The sequence below is a fragment of the Heptranchias perlo genome, chromosome 3 (genome assembly GCF_035084215.1).
Source record: "Heptranchias perlo isolate sHepPer1 chromosome 3, sHepPer1.hap1, whole genome shotgun sequence".
NCBI lineage: Eukaryota > Metazoa > Chordata > Chondrichthyes > Hexanchiformes > Hexanchidae > Heptranchias > Heptranchias perlo.
Window position 1 is genome coordinate 116,828,479 of NC_090327.1, and position 22,955 is coordinate 116,851,433.

Here is a 22,955-nt window from a genome sequence, read left to right on the forward strand (position 1 = left end):
GAGTCGTTCCTATTAACCATTCCCACATAAGACAATGCACAGTTAAAAAAGCAATTAAAGCGTTATAACTATTATAACGTACATTACAAGTACGTAATGCTTGAAGGGGAGAAAATTACAGCGCTATGGGGAAAGAGCAGGGAAGTTCGACTAATTGGATAGCTCTTTCAAAGAACCAGCACAGGCACGATGGGCCGAATGGCCTCCGACTGTGCTTGTAAGATTTTATTTGTGTCAGTGTGTGAGAGGGATACACTGCAGTTACATGACCCCATGCATCCACTGCTAGCTTTTTAAAATTTAAAACCCCAACATGGAATGATAGAATGATGCAGATCAAAAGGAGGCCATTCGGCCCATCGAACTGGTGCCGGCTCTTTGAAAGAGCTACTTGGTACTTTTAAAAGCATATGTAGGTGCACGGCACACAGAGATCTTGCCAAGTAGCAGTCTTTGTATGGATGGAATCATGGTGCCAAAATGTTAAATACACATGTGTTCTGAAATATAACGTGTAGAGGGAATGCCGTCACGAAATTTCAGTCTCATTCTAGGTATTCAGATAAGTGAGCTGGCCGATTTGGTTTTCAGGAAGCTTTGATTTGCGTATCTGCGCTCAGTCTGCGCCGGTGGGCGGGTTTAGATAGCCCCCTCCCCTTAAAACCCCTCGATTCGATTCATTAACAAAAAAAAAGTTGGCCTTGTTATAAAAGTCCGCGAAACTTCCTCTGGGCTGTACTTGGGTTAGAAAAAGTCAGCACAGAAGGAGGGGGAGCAACGAAAAAAAAAGTTTGGCGTCTGGTAGGAATTACACACGGGTTAGTGTAAAGAAACTTTTGAGCGTGGATTTGCTTCGACCTGGGGTTGGGTCTTACCTCCTGTACGTGTAAGGGTTTAAATTGTGATTTAAAAAAAAATAACTCATGCGAGTGAACTATTTTAAAAATATTTAAGATTTATTTATTCGTGATAACAAAAGGTGTTCAGCACTGACATCTAATGCTGAAATAAATAACAGCTGGGAAAAGCTTGTGAATTTTTTTTTAAATCTCTGGTATTGGAACTGAAGACTTGTCTTGAAGAGCGGCGCATGAGTAGAAAAAAAAACTTTGTACAGATTTTTGGAACAGGCTGCCTTGTTTCTGGACAAATTCGGGTCATTTTGAGACTTGTAAGGAGTCCTGTGAACGAAGTACTCACGCAAACGATGAAGCACTGACTTTATCCTTAGACTTGAAAAGTGAGAGAGAGCAGACTGCGGACCACACACACACACAAACACACACGGGGACAACTGGGCTTTAAAGACAAGAGCTGGACAACTTCAATCTCCCAGCATCAAAGGATATAGCAAGGTACGTCAACTACTTTTTTAAAACACTTTAAACCCGATGGACATGCTTTTACTCGCTTGATTGCAAAAAAATAATAATTTGTATCGGTGGGACATAGTGATACATAATTCTAACTGACGAATTGGAAAGGGTTCGCTGCCAAAAAGCACATGAAATAAAGAATAAGGTTCTTGTTAGCCATGAAGTGTTGGTGCAAATGAAGATTTAGACTTAACTTCTGTGCAGTGGATAGAGGTGGCTCTGTTGGTTTGCTGTGGGACTGTTCTCTCACCCTCTGTCTCAACACATAGCTCGCAAATATAAGAGTCACAGTACAAAACAAAAATTAAACCAAGCACAAAGGGGTTCACATATACCTTAAAAGAGCAGTCCAGTTTTCAGGGAAATGCGATCTCTTGCTGTATTCAAATGGCTGTAGCGTGCATTTAAGGAAAGTTTGCGGTTAAGGAGCACGTTATACAGGTACAGCAGAACCACGCGGCATCGCACACTTTAATGCAATTATAACCGAAATAATGATTGGATCTGTCTCTTTAACCCCCCTTTACACACACACACACAAACTTTTAAATCTGATATTTAAGATTTCTGATGGCTTTTATGTTAAGTAAACAATACATTTCAAATATGACCTTTACTTTCCGGTATTTGCAAACGGAATCGTTGGGAACAGATAACATTGGTAAGATTGAGTTAAATCATGACAAGTTGAGACTTAATTGAGTTTTGGGGGCCCTTTGTATTTGCGTGCTACAGTTGGAAGCTTTTGTCTTGCAGGAGATCAAAGGAACAAAAAAAGTAAGTTCAGGAATCGACAGCATGCGATAGGGGCGTGTTAGACTTGGTTAATTAATTAAACCCCACGGCTCCTTGCAAGTGTTGAACGGATGGGTGAACAAGGCGAATGCAACTTCCAGCAGCCTGGCTTTCTATTGTAGTGGAACCTCGTGGCAGCGGCATGGGAATCGCCCCCTTTTCGTATGTCACTATCCCAGCCCACGTCACACCCAACGGCAGGCCGGCATCCGATTGGCTGGAAAGGGAATTCCCCTCGGGATTCGGGAGCCCCGGGAGTGACGCGCGTGCTCGCGGGGTAGGCTCTTATTCAAAGGTCTAAATGAAGGTTTAAATGAAGAATTTTCATTTACTAATCCCTGAAACACCTCGTAAGGTTTAATACATATGAACTGAATGCACATTTCCTTCGAACTACTGCGGTCAGACAACAACTTGCATTTATATACCACTTGAGATTTCATTTAAATATCATTGCTTGTCAAGGTAGACCAACGTTCTCAACGTTAGGCACGGTATTGGTCAGTTACTGGTGTACCGTGAATGGTTTAAATTGTAACTTTGCTCAGACAGTCAAGCCATTTACCAATCCAGCCTTGTGAATTGACAGACATCTTAAGAGATTTGTCAAATGAATTTTTTTTGGCTTTAGATGCTGAAAGGCATTACAAAGAAAGTACTGTTTCCCGAAAGCGAGAGAGGGATGTGTAGATGTGGAGCTCAATTCATTTAAACATAGATGCAATTGTGTTTATCCAAAAGGGGACGCGTTTTTTCCCGTCAAAACGTTTTAGAATTCTGTGGAGATCTGAATCTGCTTTTTGAGTTTTTTTGCGGCGTCTTGTTCAGTTGCTGAAGTAGAGCTTTAAATATATACTCCTGGCTACCTGACAGGAAAAGGCGGAGCGGCCGCAACATCGCGTCATTGACAGTGAACGGGTTCATGTAGCGCAGATAATGTGTAGAAACTTGTGTGTTTCAACATTTTCATCTAGATTTTAGACAATTACTAATAGCTTTATCGCCACGACTAATGCGTTGCTATGCACCAAGGATTGTGTTACAATTATAATTTAAAAAAATGATAAAACATTGTATTGAGATTATGGTCGAACAGAATGACAACATAGAATTACATAGAAAGTACAATACGGGAACGGGCTATTGGTTCCAACCAATGTTTATCCTCCACACCACGGGTAGCCCTAATCCCGTGTGCCCGCCCTATTCCCATATTCCTTCATCCCACTTTACTTCAACCACCGCTCTAACCCATTATTAAATGTTGACAAGGTCTCTGCTTCAATTACTAATTTCCCCTAACAGGAACTACAGATACTCATCAAGCAGCTGAAATAAGCCATTTGATTTCTAACTACCTCCTTATCTGGAAGTGAAAATATATGGGATCTGTAAATTTAGAGATTGTTTAGAAATAAGTTAACACAAAAAGTATAGTGTCTTGATTGTTATATATACAGTTGCTCCGTTAGTTCAGTATATCAATTCCAGATGTAACCCTTAACTCCCCATCTGCAGGGTGGGAGCTTTCAGTAAGGCCGGGATTGCTGTTTCCAGATGGACGTGATTACCATTGTAACTTGATTTGAACATTATTTTAAAAACGGGTTTCTCTTGGCGTTAGCCAGGAGGGGAGCGGTAACCTACAGTGACTAAATGCAATTGTACAACTCATCAGCAGTCATCTAGTTTCATTGTGCGGCGACAATCACACTCTCCTGTTCATCCATAGTTCGACTGTCACCAAATCCAAACAATGCTTGAGTGTCTAAACTCTCTCCTAAAGACACTGTTAAGAAAGTAGTAACACTTCTGGCAACCAGAAGGACGTGGTTCGCTCCCACAATGTTACAGAGGCATAAGCTTCCGGGTGTAAACAATGTAGTGCAGACTTGCAGTAATATAACGCTGTTCACAACCTTGGGACATCCCAAAGCGCTTTACAGTACTTTTTGAAGTGTAGTCACTGTTGTAATGTAGGGAAATACAGCAGCCAATTTGCGCATAGCAAGGTCACACAAACAGCTATGTGATAATGGTCAGATAATCTGTTTTAGTGATATTGGTTGAGGGATAAATATTGACCCAGGACACTGGGGAGAATTCACCTGCTCTTCTTCAAAATAGTGCTCATGGGATCTTTTATGTCCACCTGAGAGAGCAGAAGGAGCCTCGGTTTAACGTCTCAGTCGATAGGCAGCACCTCGGACAGTGCAGCACTCCCTCAGTACTGGCGCTGGGAATATCAGCCTAGATGTCTCTGGAGTGGGACTTGAACCACGCGAGTGCTACCAACTGAGACAAGGCGGATACTTCTACGGTTCATCAGAACCACTGCCCTGGTCTGCAAGGCTCTCTCCCTCTCACTATATGATGTATACTGTACTTTATATTCTGTATACTGTCAGATCAATGTTAGACAATGTGTTGAAACCAAGTAACTGTTGTAATAATGATCTTAGCATAATCAGAAACCAATAAACTGCATTACTACTCCAGTTTCAGATCTGAAAACTGTACAGCCAATGCAGAACAAGCATTACTATTTCATAACTTGTAAATCTGGGATTCGATTCTCGGTGCTCTAGACAGCACTGAGCGTCTGTCAATCTGATGTCAATGCATTTCAATTAGTGATCATAGTTTCCAGCTCTAATTCTCAAACTTGTATATATGTTCAAGGGTACTATCTTCATTAAAATGTGCCTGACAAACCTTTATTTTGAACGGGGGACAGAGCCAGAGGAGTCACATGTCCAAGAGCAAGCGATAGATTTCTTGTGTGATTTACGTCATGGAGTCAATTTTTTTCAAAAAGGAAAAAAAATTGCCACAGACTTTATCTCATGGAGAGGGTATCCCTTTAAATGATGCGGTCACAGGAACTTGTTTAACCGCAACAAGTTTGGTTTCAGTTTGAGCCATGTGACATCATAGATCCAGCACTTGGTCCAATCTTCAAATACTGAGGCCATCACTGTAACAGCCTTTCATCACACTCCAGCTCATTAATACCAAGGACCCTTGGATAGAGTGTGGTACTCTATCGTTCTTCACATTATCACTGAACCAAAATCGCAACAGTTTGAACACAGTCTATATTAGCATGTGAAAGGTAAAATTAAACCGCATACACCAACTTTCGTACTGTCAGATAGTTTTTGTACCTCGCTGACTTATCTCAGACAACACGTTCATGCCAAATCATGCAAATAGAAAAATACAAGGTATAGTTACGCCGTAGCAATTTCATCAATTGTATTGCACTCACAGGAGAAATCAAATTCCTTGCTCTAAACAAAATTCTTAAAGAGTTCCGTACGTCCTTTTTAAAAAAATATTTTTTTTCATAATTTCCAAAGACATTTGATTCCTGGGAGGAATGTGGTCCCCAGGCACGTGTCACCCTCCTATACCTTGTCCAAGTGCCCATCTTTCATGTATTAGCCTAGGCAGTAAATGTTGACCGGCTGTTCAACCATGGGGAACCCAAACTGTCCTCAGGTAACATCCTCACACATACGCTTCTGGGGAGGGGGGTCATTCCATAGCGATCAGGAATGGGGAAGCTATCTGACTTCCCCCTCTCCGATCCAGGATACCGCTTAGTCGGCTCTCGTCAGATCAACTAACTCAGCATAGGCAGGGAATTGGAACCTGGGGCCCGTCTTGATCTGCGTGGATTCGGCTACTCATAGATTCCACCATCTGATCATTGTGGAGCTCGGGATTCATTCTATTAACGGGGCTTTGGCAGTTATGTGGCAGAATCCAAACCTAGGGGCCATAAATAGAAGATAGTCACTAATAAATCCTATAAGGAATTCAGGAGAAACTTCTTTGCCCAGAAAGTGGTGATAATGTGGAACTCACTACCACATGGAGTGGTTGAGGGAAATAGCAAAGCTGCCTTTAAGGGGAAGTTAGATAAGTATATGAGGGACAAAGAAACAGAAGGATATGTTGATAGGGTGAGGTGAAGTAGGTGGGAGGAGGCTCGTGTGGAGCATAAACACCGGCATTGACCTGTTGGGCTGAAAGGCATGTTTCTGTGCTGTAGACTTTTATGTAATTCTATGTAATTAGTCAGGTCTTACTGAAGCAATCCAGAGAGAGAGGCTCGAAGGTCGGAAAGGCACTGGGACGATTCTTCTCAAGGGCCATAAAATATAAATGAACTGCTCCATTAAACAAGTGAGCAGAGCAGTTCTGACCTCCTCTCGCTGATATTCTCACCTATTGGCAGTGCTTCAATCTACTGTCTTTTTCCATTTCCTTTGAGGAAGGAAAGGGCAGCAGCCGTCGCCGCTCCAGTTAGCGTCGTAACATGCATTAAACTTCATTATAGTTTCTGAATTCTCCTTACAAGGTTTCTCAATAAAATAAGAACCCTGAGTGCCCTTTAAGAGCCTAAAAAAAGTTTGTATTTGCTTAAGAAATTATTTAGTTTTTTCCCCCCCATGTACATTATTTCACTCGCATTTTATAAAATCTCACCCTTTACCTTTCATCACCTGAATATGATATTATTGGTTATTATAACATTTTTTTTTCGGGGAGAAATTCGATTCGAAATGCATTAAGTAATGGGTAAACCTGCTCTTGTACAAAATGAACCCGACGCTCCTCATGATTAATTTTCTCCCACTAACCGAGAGGTCAGGGAGACAGGAGACTCACAGTTGAAGTAACCCACTCCCATGTTCGCAACCGTGAAGTGAATTTTTTGAAAACAAATGATGTAAATGGGGCAGTGATTATGAGCCAGGGGCCTGGCCAACAGATGGGGCGATGACATTTCAACGTCAGCCTTTTCCAAGGCAGCAGATGAATAAACAATCCGAATGGGAAAAGGAAGAATGAAAAATGAAATGTTTGCCTAAGTGTAGCTTCTGTTGAATAATTGAGTCCAGAGCCCATTTGGGGGGCGAATGAAACATAAACCACTCTGGTGCTTTAGTTGGTCCTGTTATAGACTTCAGGAAGTCAGTTCGTCATTTCATTAAAAAAAAGGTAAGCATCACCACATAATATTTATCATTTTTAATATGTCAAGATACTCACCTTTCCAAATGAAATGATTAACAGCACCAAAAACTCCAGACATTGTTTCACCAATGAGAATTGTCTGAAGGTGCCTTGGGTTTGTATAACAATGTGCAAGACTATTCACTGCAAGCCCAGCCATGGCATTTTTGCTCCATATCATTTCATGATTCGGTTGTATCATATACAATATAGGATATGCTTACTTTAGAATTAGTGCAAAACCATTAACCTTAAGCAGTGCTGCAGCGTGTCAGCCATGGCTCAGTGGGTAGCCCTCTTACTTCTTAGTTAGAAGGCTGTGGTTCAAGTCCCACTCCAGAGACTGGAGTAATATAGTCTGTTGGAGGTGTCATTTTACAGATGAGATGTTAAATGAAGGCCCTTTCTGCCCTCTCAGGTGAACATAAAGGTCCCACTATTTCGAGAAGAGCTGGGGAGTTCTTCCCGTGTTGTAGCCAACATTTATCCCTCACCAAAACAGATTATCTGGTCATTATCTCATTGCTGTTTGTGGGAGCTTACTGTGCGCAAATTGGCTGCTGTGTTTCTTACATTCCAACAGTGACTACACTACAGTTGGGATGTCCTGAGGTTGTGAAAGGTGCTAGTTCTCTCTTTCTTTGTTTTTCTAAGAGTTGTAGTGTAAAGCTGGAGTGGGACTGGACCCAACTCTGGAGTGAAGCAGTGTGAGGGTGCAATCTCGACTCCATCCTTCTCCCTGGCCACTGCCTGAGGTGGAACCAGACCGTTTGCAGCCTTAGCATTCTATTTGACCCTGAGATGAGCTTCCGACCACATATCCGCTCCACCACCAAGACTGCCTACTTCCACCTTAGTAACGTTGCCCGTCTCCGCCCCTGCCTCAGCTAATCTGTTGCTGAAACCCTCATCCATGCTTCTGTTACCTCTAGACTTGACTATTCCAATGCTCTCCTGGCCGACCTCCCATCTTCCACCGTCCATAAACTTGAGGTCATCCAAAACTCTGCTGCCCGTATCCTAACTCACACCAAGTCCCATTCTCCTGTCACCCCTGTGCTCACTGAATTACATTGGCTCCGGGTCCGGAAACGCCTTGATGTTAAAATTCTCATCCTTGCGTTCAAATCCCTCCATGGCATTGCCCCTTCCCTATCTCGGTAACCTCCTTCAGCTCTACAACCCTCCGAGATCTCCGTGCCCCTTCAATTCTGGCCCCTTGCGCATCCTCGATTTTAATTGTTCCATCATTAGCGGCCATGCCTTCAGCTGTCTAGGCCCTAAGCTCTGGAATTCCCTCCCTAAACCTCTCCACCTTTCTACCTCTCTCTCCTCCTTTAAGATGCTTCTTAAAACCCACCTCTTTGACCAAGCTTTTGGTCACCTGTCCTAATATCTCCTTATGTGGCTCAGTGTCAAATTTTGTTTGATAATCGCTCCTGTGAAGTGCCTTGGGACGTTTTACTACGTTAAAGGCACTATATAAATGCAAGTTGTTGTTGTTGGTAGCTGCAGTTCTGGTTCCTGCCAGGTGGTACAGTACCATGTTTATCATGCTCGGCTCCTGCCTGGCTGCAACATCCAATCACTCTGCCCAAGAGAGAGGTCTGCGCATGCTTGGATACCAGCATGCATGGAGCTATCTACCAACAGATATAAATGTAAATGTTCAGCGAGGAGGAGGGCAGAGTCCCACTCGCCAAGCATTTAAATTAAAGGTTAGATTGTGCTGAAAAAATACCCAGGATCCATTACTGTAAAGCAAGGTTCATGGCACTGGGTATGCACTGCTGCCCGTATCATAACTCGCACCAAGTCCCGTTCACCCATCACCCCTGTGTTTGCTGGCCTACATTGGCTCCCATTCTGGCAATGCGGCGATTTAAAAAATTCTCATCTTTGTTTTCAAATCCCTCTATGGCCTCACCCCTCCCTATCTCTGTAACTTTCTCCAGCCCTACAACCCTTTGAGATCTCGGCACTCCTCCAATTCTGGCTTCTTGTGCATCCCCGGTTTTAATCGCTCCACCATTGGTGGCTGTGCCTTCAGCTGCCTAGGCCCTGAGCTGTGCAATTCCTTCCCTAAACTTCTTTGTCTCTCTACCTCTCTCTCCATAAGACCATAAGATCATAAGATATAGGAGCAGGAGTAGGCTATTCAGCCCCTCAAGCCTGCTCCGCCATTTAATGAGATCATGGCTGATCTGATTTTTACCTCAACTCCACTTTCCTGCCCTTTCCCCATATCCTTTGACTCCTTTGCTAAAATTTGTCTAACTCAGCCTTGAATGTATTCAATGACTCAGCCTCCACAGCTTTTTGGGGTAAAGAATTCCAAAGATTCATGACCCTCTGGGAGAAGAAATTCCTCCTCATTTCCTTCTTAAATGGGCGACCCCTTATTCTGAGACTATGCCCCCTAGTTTTAGATTCCCCCATGAGGGGGAATTTTAAATCCTTTGAGGTGCTCCTTAAAACTTAACCTCTAACCAAGCTTTTGGTCACCTGTCCTAATATCTCCTTATGTGGCTCAGTGTCAAATTTTGTCTGATAATCGCTCCTGCGAAGGGCCTTGGGACATTTTACTACATTAAAGGTGCTATATAAATGCAAATTGTTGTTGTTGTTGTAGATGCAGTATCTGCTTCAGGAAGTCTCAGTTCGTTTCATTTGGGAATCAGGTTGGACCCTAACCAATTTTACACTCCCAAGGATTGGTGTGAAACGAGAACTACTTGACATCTCTGAGACTCCCTGAAGGAGGGAGGATCACCGCCCTTCCATTTGACGCTGCATGTAGTATAAAGTATCTTTACTGCAGTATCAAGGGGGGGTTTAAAAGTGCCTCTTGGTCACTCTTGCACAACAGTGCAGACACTGCTGCCTACCCTTCTTAAACTTTTAAAATGCTAACAGTGTGGAGGAGCATCACGCATCGGAGAATCGTGTTCCGACCAGGCAGTGTGTTAACAGGGTACGCGTCTGCGACCCCTGCTATAGTGTAAATGCAGCAGTCATCGCTGGATCATTAGGTAGCAATTTCAAGCAGTTTGATCACATTGTTATAGTCCTGTACTCTTTCCTATCATTTATTTTAATAAAACAGTCCAATTAGCAATTGCCGGACCATTGGAAATGTTTTATTTTGCGGACTGGACAAGATGGAGGGATCCTTCCAAGGACCTCTGGGGTAGTTTGAAAATGTTTGGCTCTATCCATTTTGCAGTAATGCATATTTTTGCACTCAATAGAAAAACAAGGGTTAGGAGAATGGGGAATGTAATAATATTGTCACACACCAATTCATTACAACTTTACATCCATTTACTGCATGGCTCAACAGCAACAACTTGGATTTATATAGCGCCTTTAAGCGCCTTTAATATAGTAAAAATGTTCCAAGGTGCTTCACAGGCGCGTTATCAGACAAAATTTGACACCAAGCCACAAACAGAGGTGACCAAAAGCTTGATCAAAGAGATAGCCGAAAGATTACCTGAAAGATTACACTGACATGGCTCCAATCGGAATAGAACAGGATTGAACTGTTCCCAGGAAAACATATACCTTGAAATGAATTACATTTGCACAAAGTGTGCCAGTTTGATTATAAACCTTGTTTTAAAAAAGAAAATGCAGTGTGTGTATGGGTGTGTGAGCCAACAAAAAGAATACTGTCCCTTGAAAGGTAACATAAACAGAGACAAATGGAAAAACAAATACTAAAGCATGAAGTACAGGCCAAAGCGTAATAAATATACCCGGCCAGACGTAGAACAGATTCAGACTTCAGTTACTGCACTGACGCTTCTTTCTTCAGCTCACTTGACACTGGGAGGGGAAAAAAATAACACTCTTCGGTCTTCCTGTCTCATTTGTTACTCGTGAATAGTTTGTCATCAACATCCAGATTACCTCACGTGTTGGTAAACCATAACATTCTCCAAATGTCTTGGCTATCTGGTCACAGCTGAAATCGCAGTACTTGCTAAACTAGGAATGTAGGAACAGGAGTAGGCCATTCAGCCCCTCGAGCCTGTTCCGCCATTCAATTAGATCATGGCTGATCTGTATCTTAACTCCATCTATTCACCCTGGTTCTATAACCCTTGATACACTTGGCCAACAAAAATCTATCAATCTCAGTTTTGAAATTTTCAATTGACCCCCAGCCTCCACAGCTTTTTGGGGGAGAGAGTTCCAGATTTCCACTACTCTTTGTGTGAAGAAGTGCTTCCTGACATCACCCCTGAGGTTATGCAGCCTGGTTCTAGACTCCCTCACCAGAGGAACTAGTTTCTCTCTATCTACCCACTATCAATTCCTTTAATCATCTTAAACACTGCAATTAAATCACCCCTTAATCTTCTATATTCAAGGGAATAAAAGCCTAGTCTCTGCAACCTGTCCTCAAAATGTAACCCTTTTAGCAGCAGTACTAGTCCTGGTTTGAAAATTAGCAGCCCCTTTTTAGAGTAAGAGTGGCATAAAAAGACAGGGGATCAAGAGGAAACATAACCATATAGAGAGACTTCCGGCTGGAATGGAATGAAACGAGGATTATTCTTGCAAATGAACGTTGAACTCAAACCCAGCAAAGGTCGGTGATCTTGGGCCCAAAAAGTTAACATGTGTACTGTATTAAATATGAGAAAGTGCTTTATGAATGACATTTTATATTTCTTTGGAAATTAAAACCCGCTTTTTTTTTCTGACTTGTGATGTTACAGATGCGTTGCAAAAATCTGACCTCCATCCTGAGGATAGTGGGGACAACCCTATTTGGTCTTGCTCTTCTGCTGGGAATCGCAGCTGCTTATATCGCAGGGTATCAGTTCATAGCCACAGACAATTACTATTTTTCCTTCGGACTGTATGGGGCCATCTTAGCCCTGCATCTCCTCATTCAAAGCCTCTTCGCATTCTTGGAGCACAGGAAAATGAAACGGTCCCTGGAAACCCCCATAAAGCTGAACAAGTCGGTGGCTCTGTGCATCGCCGCCTATCAGGAAGACCCAGATTACCTGAGGAAGTGTTTGCTGTCTGTCAAAAGGCTGACCTACCCGGGGATGAATGTCATCATGGTCATAGATGGGAATAACGAGGATGATCTGTACATGATGGACATATTCGGCGAGATCATGGGAAGGGATCGATCAGCCAGCTACGTATGGAAAAGCAATTTCCACGAGAAGGGCCCGGGTGAAAGTGACGATTCCCACGTCGAGAGCATGCAATATCTGACAGGGTTGATCAGGTCGAACAAGAGCGTGTGCGTAATGCAGAAGTGGGGAGGTAAACGAGAAGTGATGTACACTGCATTCAAGGCATTGGGGCGCACTGTGGATTACGTGCAAGTAAGCTCTTGTACTATGAAACGGTTCTAAGTCAAATAATGAGAACATGGAACAACTCTATAAATGATGTGACATATAGGAGCTCTATATATACTTTGTATATTGTTGCAATAAAACTTCTTATGTACGTTAGGTAAATCTTTTAAGAAAAATTACCCTCGTAATATATATAATGAAGTCATGCATTTAAGGAAATTCTGCCGATTATAAAGAAAGATTAGATTTTCCTATAGTAAGCACCTCAGTCTGTGTGGTCTAATATGGTGGGGGGACTAAATAACAGTGCTGGAGGTCTTTTAAATTAGTCTAATCATGTCATCTAAACCCCAGTACAGAAAAGTATTCCACTAGAATACAGCAGCCCAATTCTATCCTCCTGTCTCAGAAAAAAAAACTGGCAAATTCGATGCCAAACTTTTGAGATGTGGACGGATGCCAACTAGACTCTATATTAATAACCATCACTGATTGCAAGAGACTTTCCTCTGCTTTCCTTGAACTGAGTTTGAACCTAGTTCTAGAGAGGAAGGACTATGATACATGATGCATTAGCCTGGCCTTACACAAACACCTCTCACACATGTAAATTCATTCAAATAGTAACTTTGTTCTTCTGTGTATAGTTTCTAGATTAAAAAATAAAACCCCATCTCTAATTTTCACCTCTTACGTCTCCAATACCTCAACCAAGTGGTCATCCTTCATGTGTGAGCCTAGACAGTATATATCTGAAGATTATTCAGTCACAGGGAGTATCAGAGCAGAGCCTGATCCCGCTTTCACCCAATATCCATAATACTCTTTTCCAACAGGAGTTGTTGGATAGTGATTGGGAGTGAGAACCTTGGTTGTTTTTCACCCACTAACTTACAGGACCTTTGTAACATCTCCTATTAGATCTTTGGCTGAGATCAGCTACCTTAGTATGGATTAGGGATCAAAATTAGGATCTTTTAGGTTGCTATGGCTTGGTAGGCACCAAATTCACCAACTGGGCCATCAGTGTTTGCAAGATTTTATACCTGCGGCTATTAACTAGCTGAAGATAATTTCTTTCATTTTAAATTGTGCACCTCATTGGAGCTTCTTATCAATACCAAAAATGTGACCTAGTTCTCACAAGTATGAGCTTTCATATTACATAGAATTATATAGATCAGCACAGAAACAGGCCATTCAGCCCAACTCGTCTATGCTCCACTTCAGCCTCCTCCCACCCCTCTTCATCTAACCGTATCAACATAACCTCCTATTCCTTTCTCCCTCATGTACTTATCTTGCGTCCCCTTAAATGCATCTATGCTATTCGCCTCAACTACTCCTTGTAGTAGCAAGTTCCACATTCTAACCACTCTCTGGGTAAAGAAGTTTCTCCTGAATTCCCTATTGAATTTATTAGTGACTATCTTATATTCATGGCCCGTAGTTTTGGTCTCTTCCACAAGTGGAAACATCATCTCTACGTTTAACCTATCAAACCCTTTCATAATTTTAAAGACCTCTTATCAGGTCACCCCTCAGCCTTCTCTTTTCAGCCTTTCCTGATAAGTATAATCTCGCAGTTCTTTCACTATATGACAAATTACTTCAATATATGATAGCTTTAGAATTTCCTGGAAAACTACTCAATAATTATTTCTTGACAAGGTTATGGTAACTACTTCACAATTGTTGACTCCTCTGCATGAATGCCATTACATAAGAATACCAGTTCAGATTGGCAGTTACTACCAATGTTCACACAAAAGTGGACCTGATACTGAATAAAACTGGCAACATAAAATTAACATATGTTATAACAAATAAAATTGTCCAGTGTGATTTCAAATAATAAGCTGATCTTGGGGTTTCGGATAAGCATTATAAACCATTTAATCTCCTCTTCCAGGCTTTGTGACTAACATGCAAAGCCCTCAATTAGATAACTGCCTTATAATCACTCCCGAGTGTCCATTATCCCCATTGTAATAGCACTGAAACGTTGTTCAGATACTAGTACGTCAGCACATGCAACACAGCCATTCTGTGAAGGTAAAGTGCGCTAGTAACAGCATTGCCGCTCTTACAGTGTTATTATAAAATGTACGAAGGTCGCACGTTTCCAACTGGCAGAGGACCCTTACGATGTGTAGATTTAATTGTTTGCCTTTGAGACATCTGATTTATTTTATTGCCCATGGAACCTCAAGCGTAAAAGATCTTTTCCTTTTATAAAGTGTACAAATCCTCAACACATGTACACTCTGGGGTCCTTGAGGAGCAGGGAAGTGATCTACAAACTTTTCCTTTCATCCTTGATATATAGGTAGTCAAATGCCCATTTCCTCATCTAAAATAAAAGTTCAGCTTGTACCATCATAAATAAAGGGATCTCAGCATTGCTCGTCGACACTGAATCAAAACAGAGACATAGGCAGTGGACACGATGTTTGATGTAGCAACATGATTCTTCCTCACAAATGTGTTCCAGGTTGACCCTGTCAGCAGCTGATGTATTGCTATGTGGAATGGGAATATTTTATATATATATAAAAGTATATATATATCTATACACACACAGTCAGATTGAATGCTTAATTTATCTGCAACTGAACTGTAAATGGTTTTCAGACTGTAATAAAACTTATGTCCAGAAGCAATTTCCAGTATCATACGAACAATGACAGACAGGAAAAGGCCCTCTGGTCTATCCAGTCTGTCCCATGTAATTGTTATACCTTGTGTATCACAATATATACACACCCCGCCCCACCCAAAACCATGTCATTTCTGGGAGAGGCGAAAAACCAGATAAAAACCTAGACCAATTTGGGGGGGGAAAAAATCTGTGAAATTCCTTTCCAAACCCCTCCCCCCCCCCCACCATAAGCAATTGAAACTAGTCCAGGAGATCACTTTGGCCCTGATAATTCTATGCTGTACCCACCTTTTGTAAGAGCTGATCTCTGCCCCAGCCAGAAACAGGTCCAGCTCTCGCTTGAAGGAATTCAACAAATTGACGTCCACAGCCCGAGCCGGAAGCCTGTTCCAGAGGTCCACTATTCTCTGGGAAAAGAACCACATCCTGATGACTAGCCTAGATCTGGCCGTACACAAATATGAACAAATTCAGTCCAGTTACCTTACACTGAATCTCTTCTCCGGACCATTTCATTTAAATTTACCATAAGGTCCCCCCAAAGACTTGAGGAGTTTGCCCAATGAGTAGGTTAGCCATAGAGATCAGCAGAGTCCCAGTTTGATCCTTGGTCTGTGCAGAGTTAGTTGATCTCAACTGGGATGGCAGGAAGAGCAAGACAATTGGCCTCAATGGCCCTCAGTGATAAGAAGGCAGAGATTGGCCAGGGCTCCCACTACTGATCACCATTTAGTTAGCAACTCTTGCTGGAAGTGTGCATGCTTAGGATCAGCGATGCCCTCTGTAGGTAAATAGCTGGCCAACATTCATTGCAAAGGCAGTGAATAACAGCCATTAACGAATAGTCATTACATGAGGTACTGCATGGTAATTGGGTGTCTGTAGAACCATACTACAGCAAGGACTCACTACAAGAGGGAATAGTAGAAAGTTTGGCAGAGAAAGAAAGCAAATGCGTAAATGAACCCGCCCAGTTGTTTGTGCCAGTAGGGCATTCATTTCACTTGCATAATATACTAAGCTAAATAAGGCCTACACCTCCCAAGTAATGAGGAAAGATTCAGTGTTAATGAGCCCAATGCAAGACATGCACAGAAAGACTATGGCCAGGTAATTGTATCCTAGCAAAGTTAAACTTTCCTCCCTTGTCGTAATGAAGGAAAGATTCGGAAAACTATTTGGGTCTGAAATCAAGGTAGTTCATGAAACTTTACTGATCATGATTACAGGTGATACAATTCCATTTTCAATAATTACAACATTTATTATTACGTTTTTCCAGTGTCTTTTCCTGGAGGGAGTGAGTAATGCGATAGGTACTGGCAGCCCTCGCCTGGGTGGTCATTCTTCAAGTGTAAACCCAGACATTGACTGTCAGCAGCCTATTTGATATTGGGGGCCAAAAAAGACAATCCTGATCTTTCCCTCATCCCAACATCCACATGCACTTAACTTTCCAGCAGGAAAAAGGAGCAAGAACCCTGGCTGATATTTCTCTCCTTAGCCCAGTGGCACTCAGGGCTATATTGAAATGTCCCACTGCACCATGGTCCTGACGAGATAGTTAATTCAGCACTTTCTTGATCAGTATATCGTAAACTTAGGTAATGCATTTTAACTCACTGATCCATAAGGAGAGCTCATCAAATACACTTCAATGGATTGTGACACCTCCACTGAGCTCGAAAGAGGGGAAATAGTATCATTGAACAATGGAGAAATCTCAGCAAACGTCATCAAAGTCATTTCAAGAAATTTTCAGAGCAAGGCAATATAAATCGAATTAGTAGGAGAATTTTTAAAACCATCATTTGTGGCAGAACATTACTGATGCTGTGACTTGCACTGAAAACATTTTAAAAATGGATAAGTAGCTCATCTTATGGACAATCCCCCTTCTTCTTGCAAACCACACTAAGTATGATATGTAATTTTAATCAGTCATTTCAGATACTTCTAGGATCATAGGATCACTGAAGAAGAGGGGCGGGAGGAGGCTTGTATGGAGCATAAATGGTGGCATAGACCAGTTGGGCCGAATGGCCTGTTTCTATGCAGTAGACTCAATGTAAGGGTAAAAAGGTGCGTTGTGATAGGTGCGCTTAAGTGGTTAACTCACCTGCCCTTCTTTCTGCAGGTGTGTGATTCGGATACAATGCTGGATCCCGCTGCAACAGTGGAGATGGTTAAAATTCTGGAGGAGGATCCAATGGTGGGAGGAGTTGGTGGCGATGTCCAGGTACAGTACAGTGCCCTCAGTTATTTCCTGAAATTGTCCATTGAGAAATCTTCTGTCAGTGGTGGGAGAGAATGGGTGAATTATAATGGTCATTAAGGTGAAAGATATAAATATTGGGGAATGGGGCCCTTGTATTCATGTTGGAACCCCAGAGGATTCGATTTTACCACATGGCAGCCAGTTTGAAATGGGTTCTATACTGACCCAAATGAAAGTGTATTTTTTTTTTGCGTTTCGAGGATTTATTCCATAAAGACAGCAATAAAACAGATATCTTCCAGGCTTAAATCTTGAATATTACAAACAGAAAATGAGTAACACTTAAAAAAGATTGATAGTCACACCAGAAATCCAGCTCCCTTCTTTTATTGATGCACTGAACAGATCACTGTGTTGAACAGTGTGGGTTATAATCGAGAGTTCTCAATGTATCACGAAAATGCACAATCATACTAAAAAGCATTGCACCCAATTGTCACAATTATGCACAGTTCCAGGTGTAGAGCCACAATAATGGTGGAAATTGAAAACTGATTTAAAGGGATTCAGGCAATTAAAAAAGGGAAGTGTCAATATGGGAGGGGGAGGGGAAAAATCCGTATGGCTTTAGAAAAGGTGGCAGATATTTCAACCCACGGGCAGCTTTTGCCAAGGCTGAAGGGGAAAGGATGTCCAGGGCATAAGGCGCGAGTCTGCAGGCAAATGGCGGAGCAGCCCAGCACCCAACCCCATCCCCCTCCATTTCATGGCTCCTGAAGTGGAGGTGCTGCTGCGTCAGGTAGTTGTGAGGAGAGTTGCCCACTGTGTCACTTTGTGATGCCATTTCCATAGGTCAGCATCGCAAGGAGGTGGAGACATGTTTCAGGCCACAGCTGACCGTTACTATCACTGCATGAATCAGCTCTGTAGCCACATGTGTCCCTTGTAGCAGGTGGCTCAGCCCTTTATAAACCTGCTGAACCTTTATAAAACACTGGTTGGGCCTCAGTGTCCAGTTCTGGTCACCACACTTTAGGAAGGATGTCAAGGCCTTGCAGAGGGTGCAGAGGAAATTTACTAGAATGGTACCAGGGATGAGGGACTTCAGTTATGTGGAGAGACTGGAGAAGCTGGGATTGTTCTTCTTAGAGCAGAGAAGGTCAAGGAGAGATTTAATAGAGGTGTTCAAAATGATGAAGGGTTTTGATAGAGTAAATAAGGAGAAACTGTTTCCACTGGCAGGAGAATCAGTAACCAGAAGATGCAGATTTAAGATAATTGGCAAAAGAACCAGAGGGGAAATGAGGAGACATTATTTTTATGCAGCAAATTGTTATGATCTGGAACGCACTGCCTGAAAGGGTGGTGGAAGCAGCTTCAGTAGTAACTTTCAAAAGGGAATTGGATAAATACTTGAAAAGGAAAAATTTGAAGGGCTATGGGGAAAGAGCAGGGGGAGTGGGACTGATTGGACAGATCTCTCAAAGAGCTGGCACGGTCACGATGGGCAGAATGGCCTCCTTCTGTGTTGTATGATTCTATGCATCTGGCTCTCTGGTGATCTGCACACTGTGAAGACAAGTTTCCTGCTCAAGTTTCCTGCTGTTGTTGCCAATTGGGTGTTCCAGGGCCTGCAGATATGAATGGTGTGATGTGTTTGTGGGTACAGCCAATTGGGGTATGCTGGCTGTTGATCACACCTACTTCATGACAGTATCACTGAAAACATGCCATATTGTGATTGGGTGCATCCAATAATATGATTAAGTCAGACATTTGCAGATGTTAGTGGTGCCATTGGATCTGCTGGCCCAACAAACAAACGATCAAATATTTGCCACCTACTTTTGTCATCATGCAACTGGCCCTTTAACTGTAGCCACTGGATCATTATACACAATAACTTTTGTTTTTCTTTGCCAATTGTCAGATTCTCAACAAATACGACTCCTGGATTTCATTCCTTAGTAGCGTCAGGTATTGGATGGCCTTCAACATCGAGAGAGCCTGCCAGTCCTACTTTGGCTGCGTGCAATGCATTAGTGGGCCGTTAGGGATGTACAGGAACGACTTACTCCACGAGTTCATGGAGGACTGGTACAACCAGGAATTTCTGGGCTCGCAGTGTAGCTTTGGGGACGACCGGCACTTGACGAACCGTGTCCTGAGCCTGGGATATGCCACTAAATACACAGCGAGATCGAAATGCCTCACGGAAACCCCTACACAATACCTGAGGTGGCTGAACCAGCAGACGCGCTGGAGCAAATCCTACTTCAGGGAGTGGCTGTACAATGCCCTGTGGTTCCACAAACATCATCTGTGGATGACGTATGAAGCGGTGATCACTGGATTCTTCCCCTTCTTCCTCATAGCCACCGTCATCCAGCTTTTTTACCGAGGGAGGATTTGGAACATTCTTCTGTTTCTACTCACCGTCCAGCTGGTGGGCCTCATCAAATCTTCCTTCGCCAGCTGCCTGAGGGGCAACATTGTGATGATTTTCATGTCTCTTTATTCCGTGCTCTACATGTCAAGTTTACTTCCGGCGAAGATGTTTGCCATCGCGACCATAAACAAAGCAGGCTGGGGGACGTCAGGAAGAAAAACCATTGTGGTGAACTTCATTGGGCTCATCCCGGTATCGGTGTGGTTCAGTATACTTCTGGGAGGGGTGATGTACACCATATACAACGAAACCCGGGATCCCTTTTCTGATTCTGAGCAGACAGTTCTCATTATTGGGGCGATACTATATGCTTGTTACTGGGTCTTGCTGTTAACTCTGTACATTGTCCTTATCACCAAATGCTGCAGGCGGAAAAAGGAGCAACAGTATGACATGGTGCTTGATGTATGATATTTACATGAGCAGGTATCATTATTATTGACAAGTTACAAAATCAAGTGAAAAAACTATAGCATCAGGTGGCATTATCAGGTGATGTCGCCAAAGGATATGAATCATTGCTGCTGTTACTTCAAGGAATGCAATAGAGTTCATATGATCGTTGCCAAAGAAACTAAAATACGTTAGATCTACATGCAATTCATGCTGAAGGAACCAATCTTGTGTGGAACAATTATGACTGTTTTGATGTCTCTGCACTTTTTTTTTCATTGGGCAAAATGCTTGATGGTGTTTCAGAATACCTCACTGGCAGTGCTTGTGGATAGTGGAGTGGACCTTAACATTTGAACTCTTGAAGTGACTCATTCGCCCACTCCTCCATGCAACCTCAGCTGATGTATCATTAAAACCAAGCCATATTGACTGGGTGAAAGTAAATGAGTCCTGACTATACTTCCTTCACAAACTATTGGCTTTCAGGCCTAAAAGTTGACTTTTTTTTATTTTCGGTGATATAGTAGTGTTTTGTGTAAGTTTACTTATATTTGTATTTTCACGAAAGCAGCAGACTGGAGTGATACGATTTCTGCATATCTTATGATTGTTTGTTTTTCTTTAAAATGAAACCAAAGTTTTATCGCCATTTTTAAACTTTTCATTGAATGACTTATGTGAATATGTGAATGAAAATGTGAAATGTTACAAAAAACTGATTTTATACTGATGACAGTTTTGTCGTACAGCAATAAGAAATGTCCAGTGTCAACAAAAGAAAGAATAATCACCACCAGGTCAAGCACTAAAATGGAACTGGAAAACATATTTGCGCCTCAATATGTTTTAGATTTTTTTTTCCATAAGAGTTATTATAGGCAGGTTAGTGCCAGGTTTAATGATGGCTTTCAAGCCAGTTTGACAGTAGACTCAAGATCCTAGTGGTGCCCGCCACTTGACTAATGAATGCTACTGTTGGGATGAGTTTCGTTGGATCTCAACTAGGCTGAGGAGTGCTTTACGGGAGCGTAGAACTTCCACTTTGTCAGGGGTGGGCTGAGGAGAGGGGAAGAACCAAAAATGTTCAACCTTCACACCTACATCTGGTGTAGTCTCCGTAAGCCTAATGTGGAAGAGTTGTTGAGAAGTCCCGTGATCTGTTTAAACCCACCCTGCCTGCTGAAGGAAAGTGAAGGAGTGCGCCGCCCTGGTGGTGAAAAAAGAAATCCTGTGGGCCAACTAATCCAATTTTTTTTTGACACAATAAGAGTCAACTTTTCGGATTCTTGGAATTATGAATGAAACTGTAATGATTATTGAGGAATGATGCATACCACTATTAGAAAAAGCACAAGATTACAAAAACAAAGTGATGTATGACAAGACAACACAGTTAGAAGACGTACTGGAATCAATTGGTTATTGAACAATATACCTTTACTGAGTGGATCAAAGGTTAGTACTATTGCATTAATTTTTATACTTGCCATCTAAATGAGGTTTAATGTCTTTCGCCTCCTCCTCCCCCCTACTTCTGTGTGACAACTTGACATTTCTACAATACATTTATAATACATATAATAACTGAAAATATCAAATGCTGACAATAACACTTGTGAACAACTGGGTTATTTTTTTAATAACAGATGTGATTCTCATATGCTCGTCTTTTTTGAGTTTTTTTTACGTTGTGAACATATTGTCCTAAGGTTGCAAGACATTCTAGTGAGAGGTGGAATCCATAGGTTTTTATCTGGGATTATGAGTAACTATATTGCGTCTGCTAGACGTTGATTTCTGTTTACATTTCCTGGTTAAAATTGACTTCATTTTCAGAAGTAAATAAAATAAATGGTAATTTTCTTGATGTACTCAGCAGTATTATGTTTTTTTTAAAAGATAATTTTTGACATGTTATTGCAAATAATAACCAAAAATGTACATGCAAATCATTAAATCTCATAAATTTGCAAACACCTGAAAGTCTTATGTAGCCTATATCATTCCTTGTAGAATGTTAACATAGCTGCCTATATTTATTTAAGCAATGTTGCAACATATTCCAAAATACAGATTGTATTAGATAAAGTTATGAATCCTACATGAATAAATATTTTTGATAACACAGCACAGTTGTTTATTCTTTTGCATTAAGAATAAAGAGCTAAGTGTCCCCCCTCCCCCCATAGCTCTTTAGGTCTGTGCCCATGCTCTGGGCAGTGTTGGAGCCATGCAGCTGAACAAAGCCTCAGTTTGAACCTGTGTAGTAAAATTCAGAAAATAGAAGCACATGGGACTAAAGGGGTGGTGGTAACTTGGGTACGTAATTGGCTAAGGGATAGGAGATAGAGAGTAGTGGTAAACGGATGTTTCTCTGACTGGAGAGAAGTATGCAGTGGGATCGGTATTAGGACCATTCTTGTTCTATAGCCTGGACTTGAGTATAGGGAGTATAATTTCGAAGTTTGCGGATGATACAAAACTTGGCAATGTAGTAAATAGTGAGGAGGATAGTAGCAGACTTCAGGAGAACATAGATAGATAGGTGAAATGGGCAGACATGGCAGATGTAATTTAATATGGATAAGTGTGAAATGATGCACTTTGGGAGGAACAACATGAAGAGGCAGTATAATGTAAATGGTATTATTTTGATGGGGGTGGAAGAGCAGAGGGACCTGGGGGTGCATATTCACAA

The 22,955-nt window shown here is 41.9% G+C and overlaps 1 protein-coding gene across 1 annotated transcript; it reads left to right on the plus strand.

The window, feature by feature from the left end:
- The first annotated feature begins 752 nt into the window (after positions 1-752).
- Positions 753-22,128, plus strand: has2 (hyaluronan synthase 2). Its single transcript, XM_067981641.1, has 4 exons — positions 753-1,355; positions 11,930-12,556; positions 17,332-17,433; positions 19,343-22,128. Exons 2-4 carry the CDS (start codon positions 11,930-11,932, stop codon positions 20,270-20,272), a joined length of 1,659 nt encoding a protein of 552 aa, XP_067837742.1. The 5' UTR covers positions 753-1,355; the 3' UTR covers positions 20,273-22,128.
- Positions 22,129-22,955: the final 827 nt, after the last annotated feature.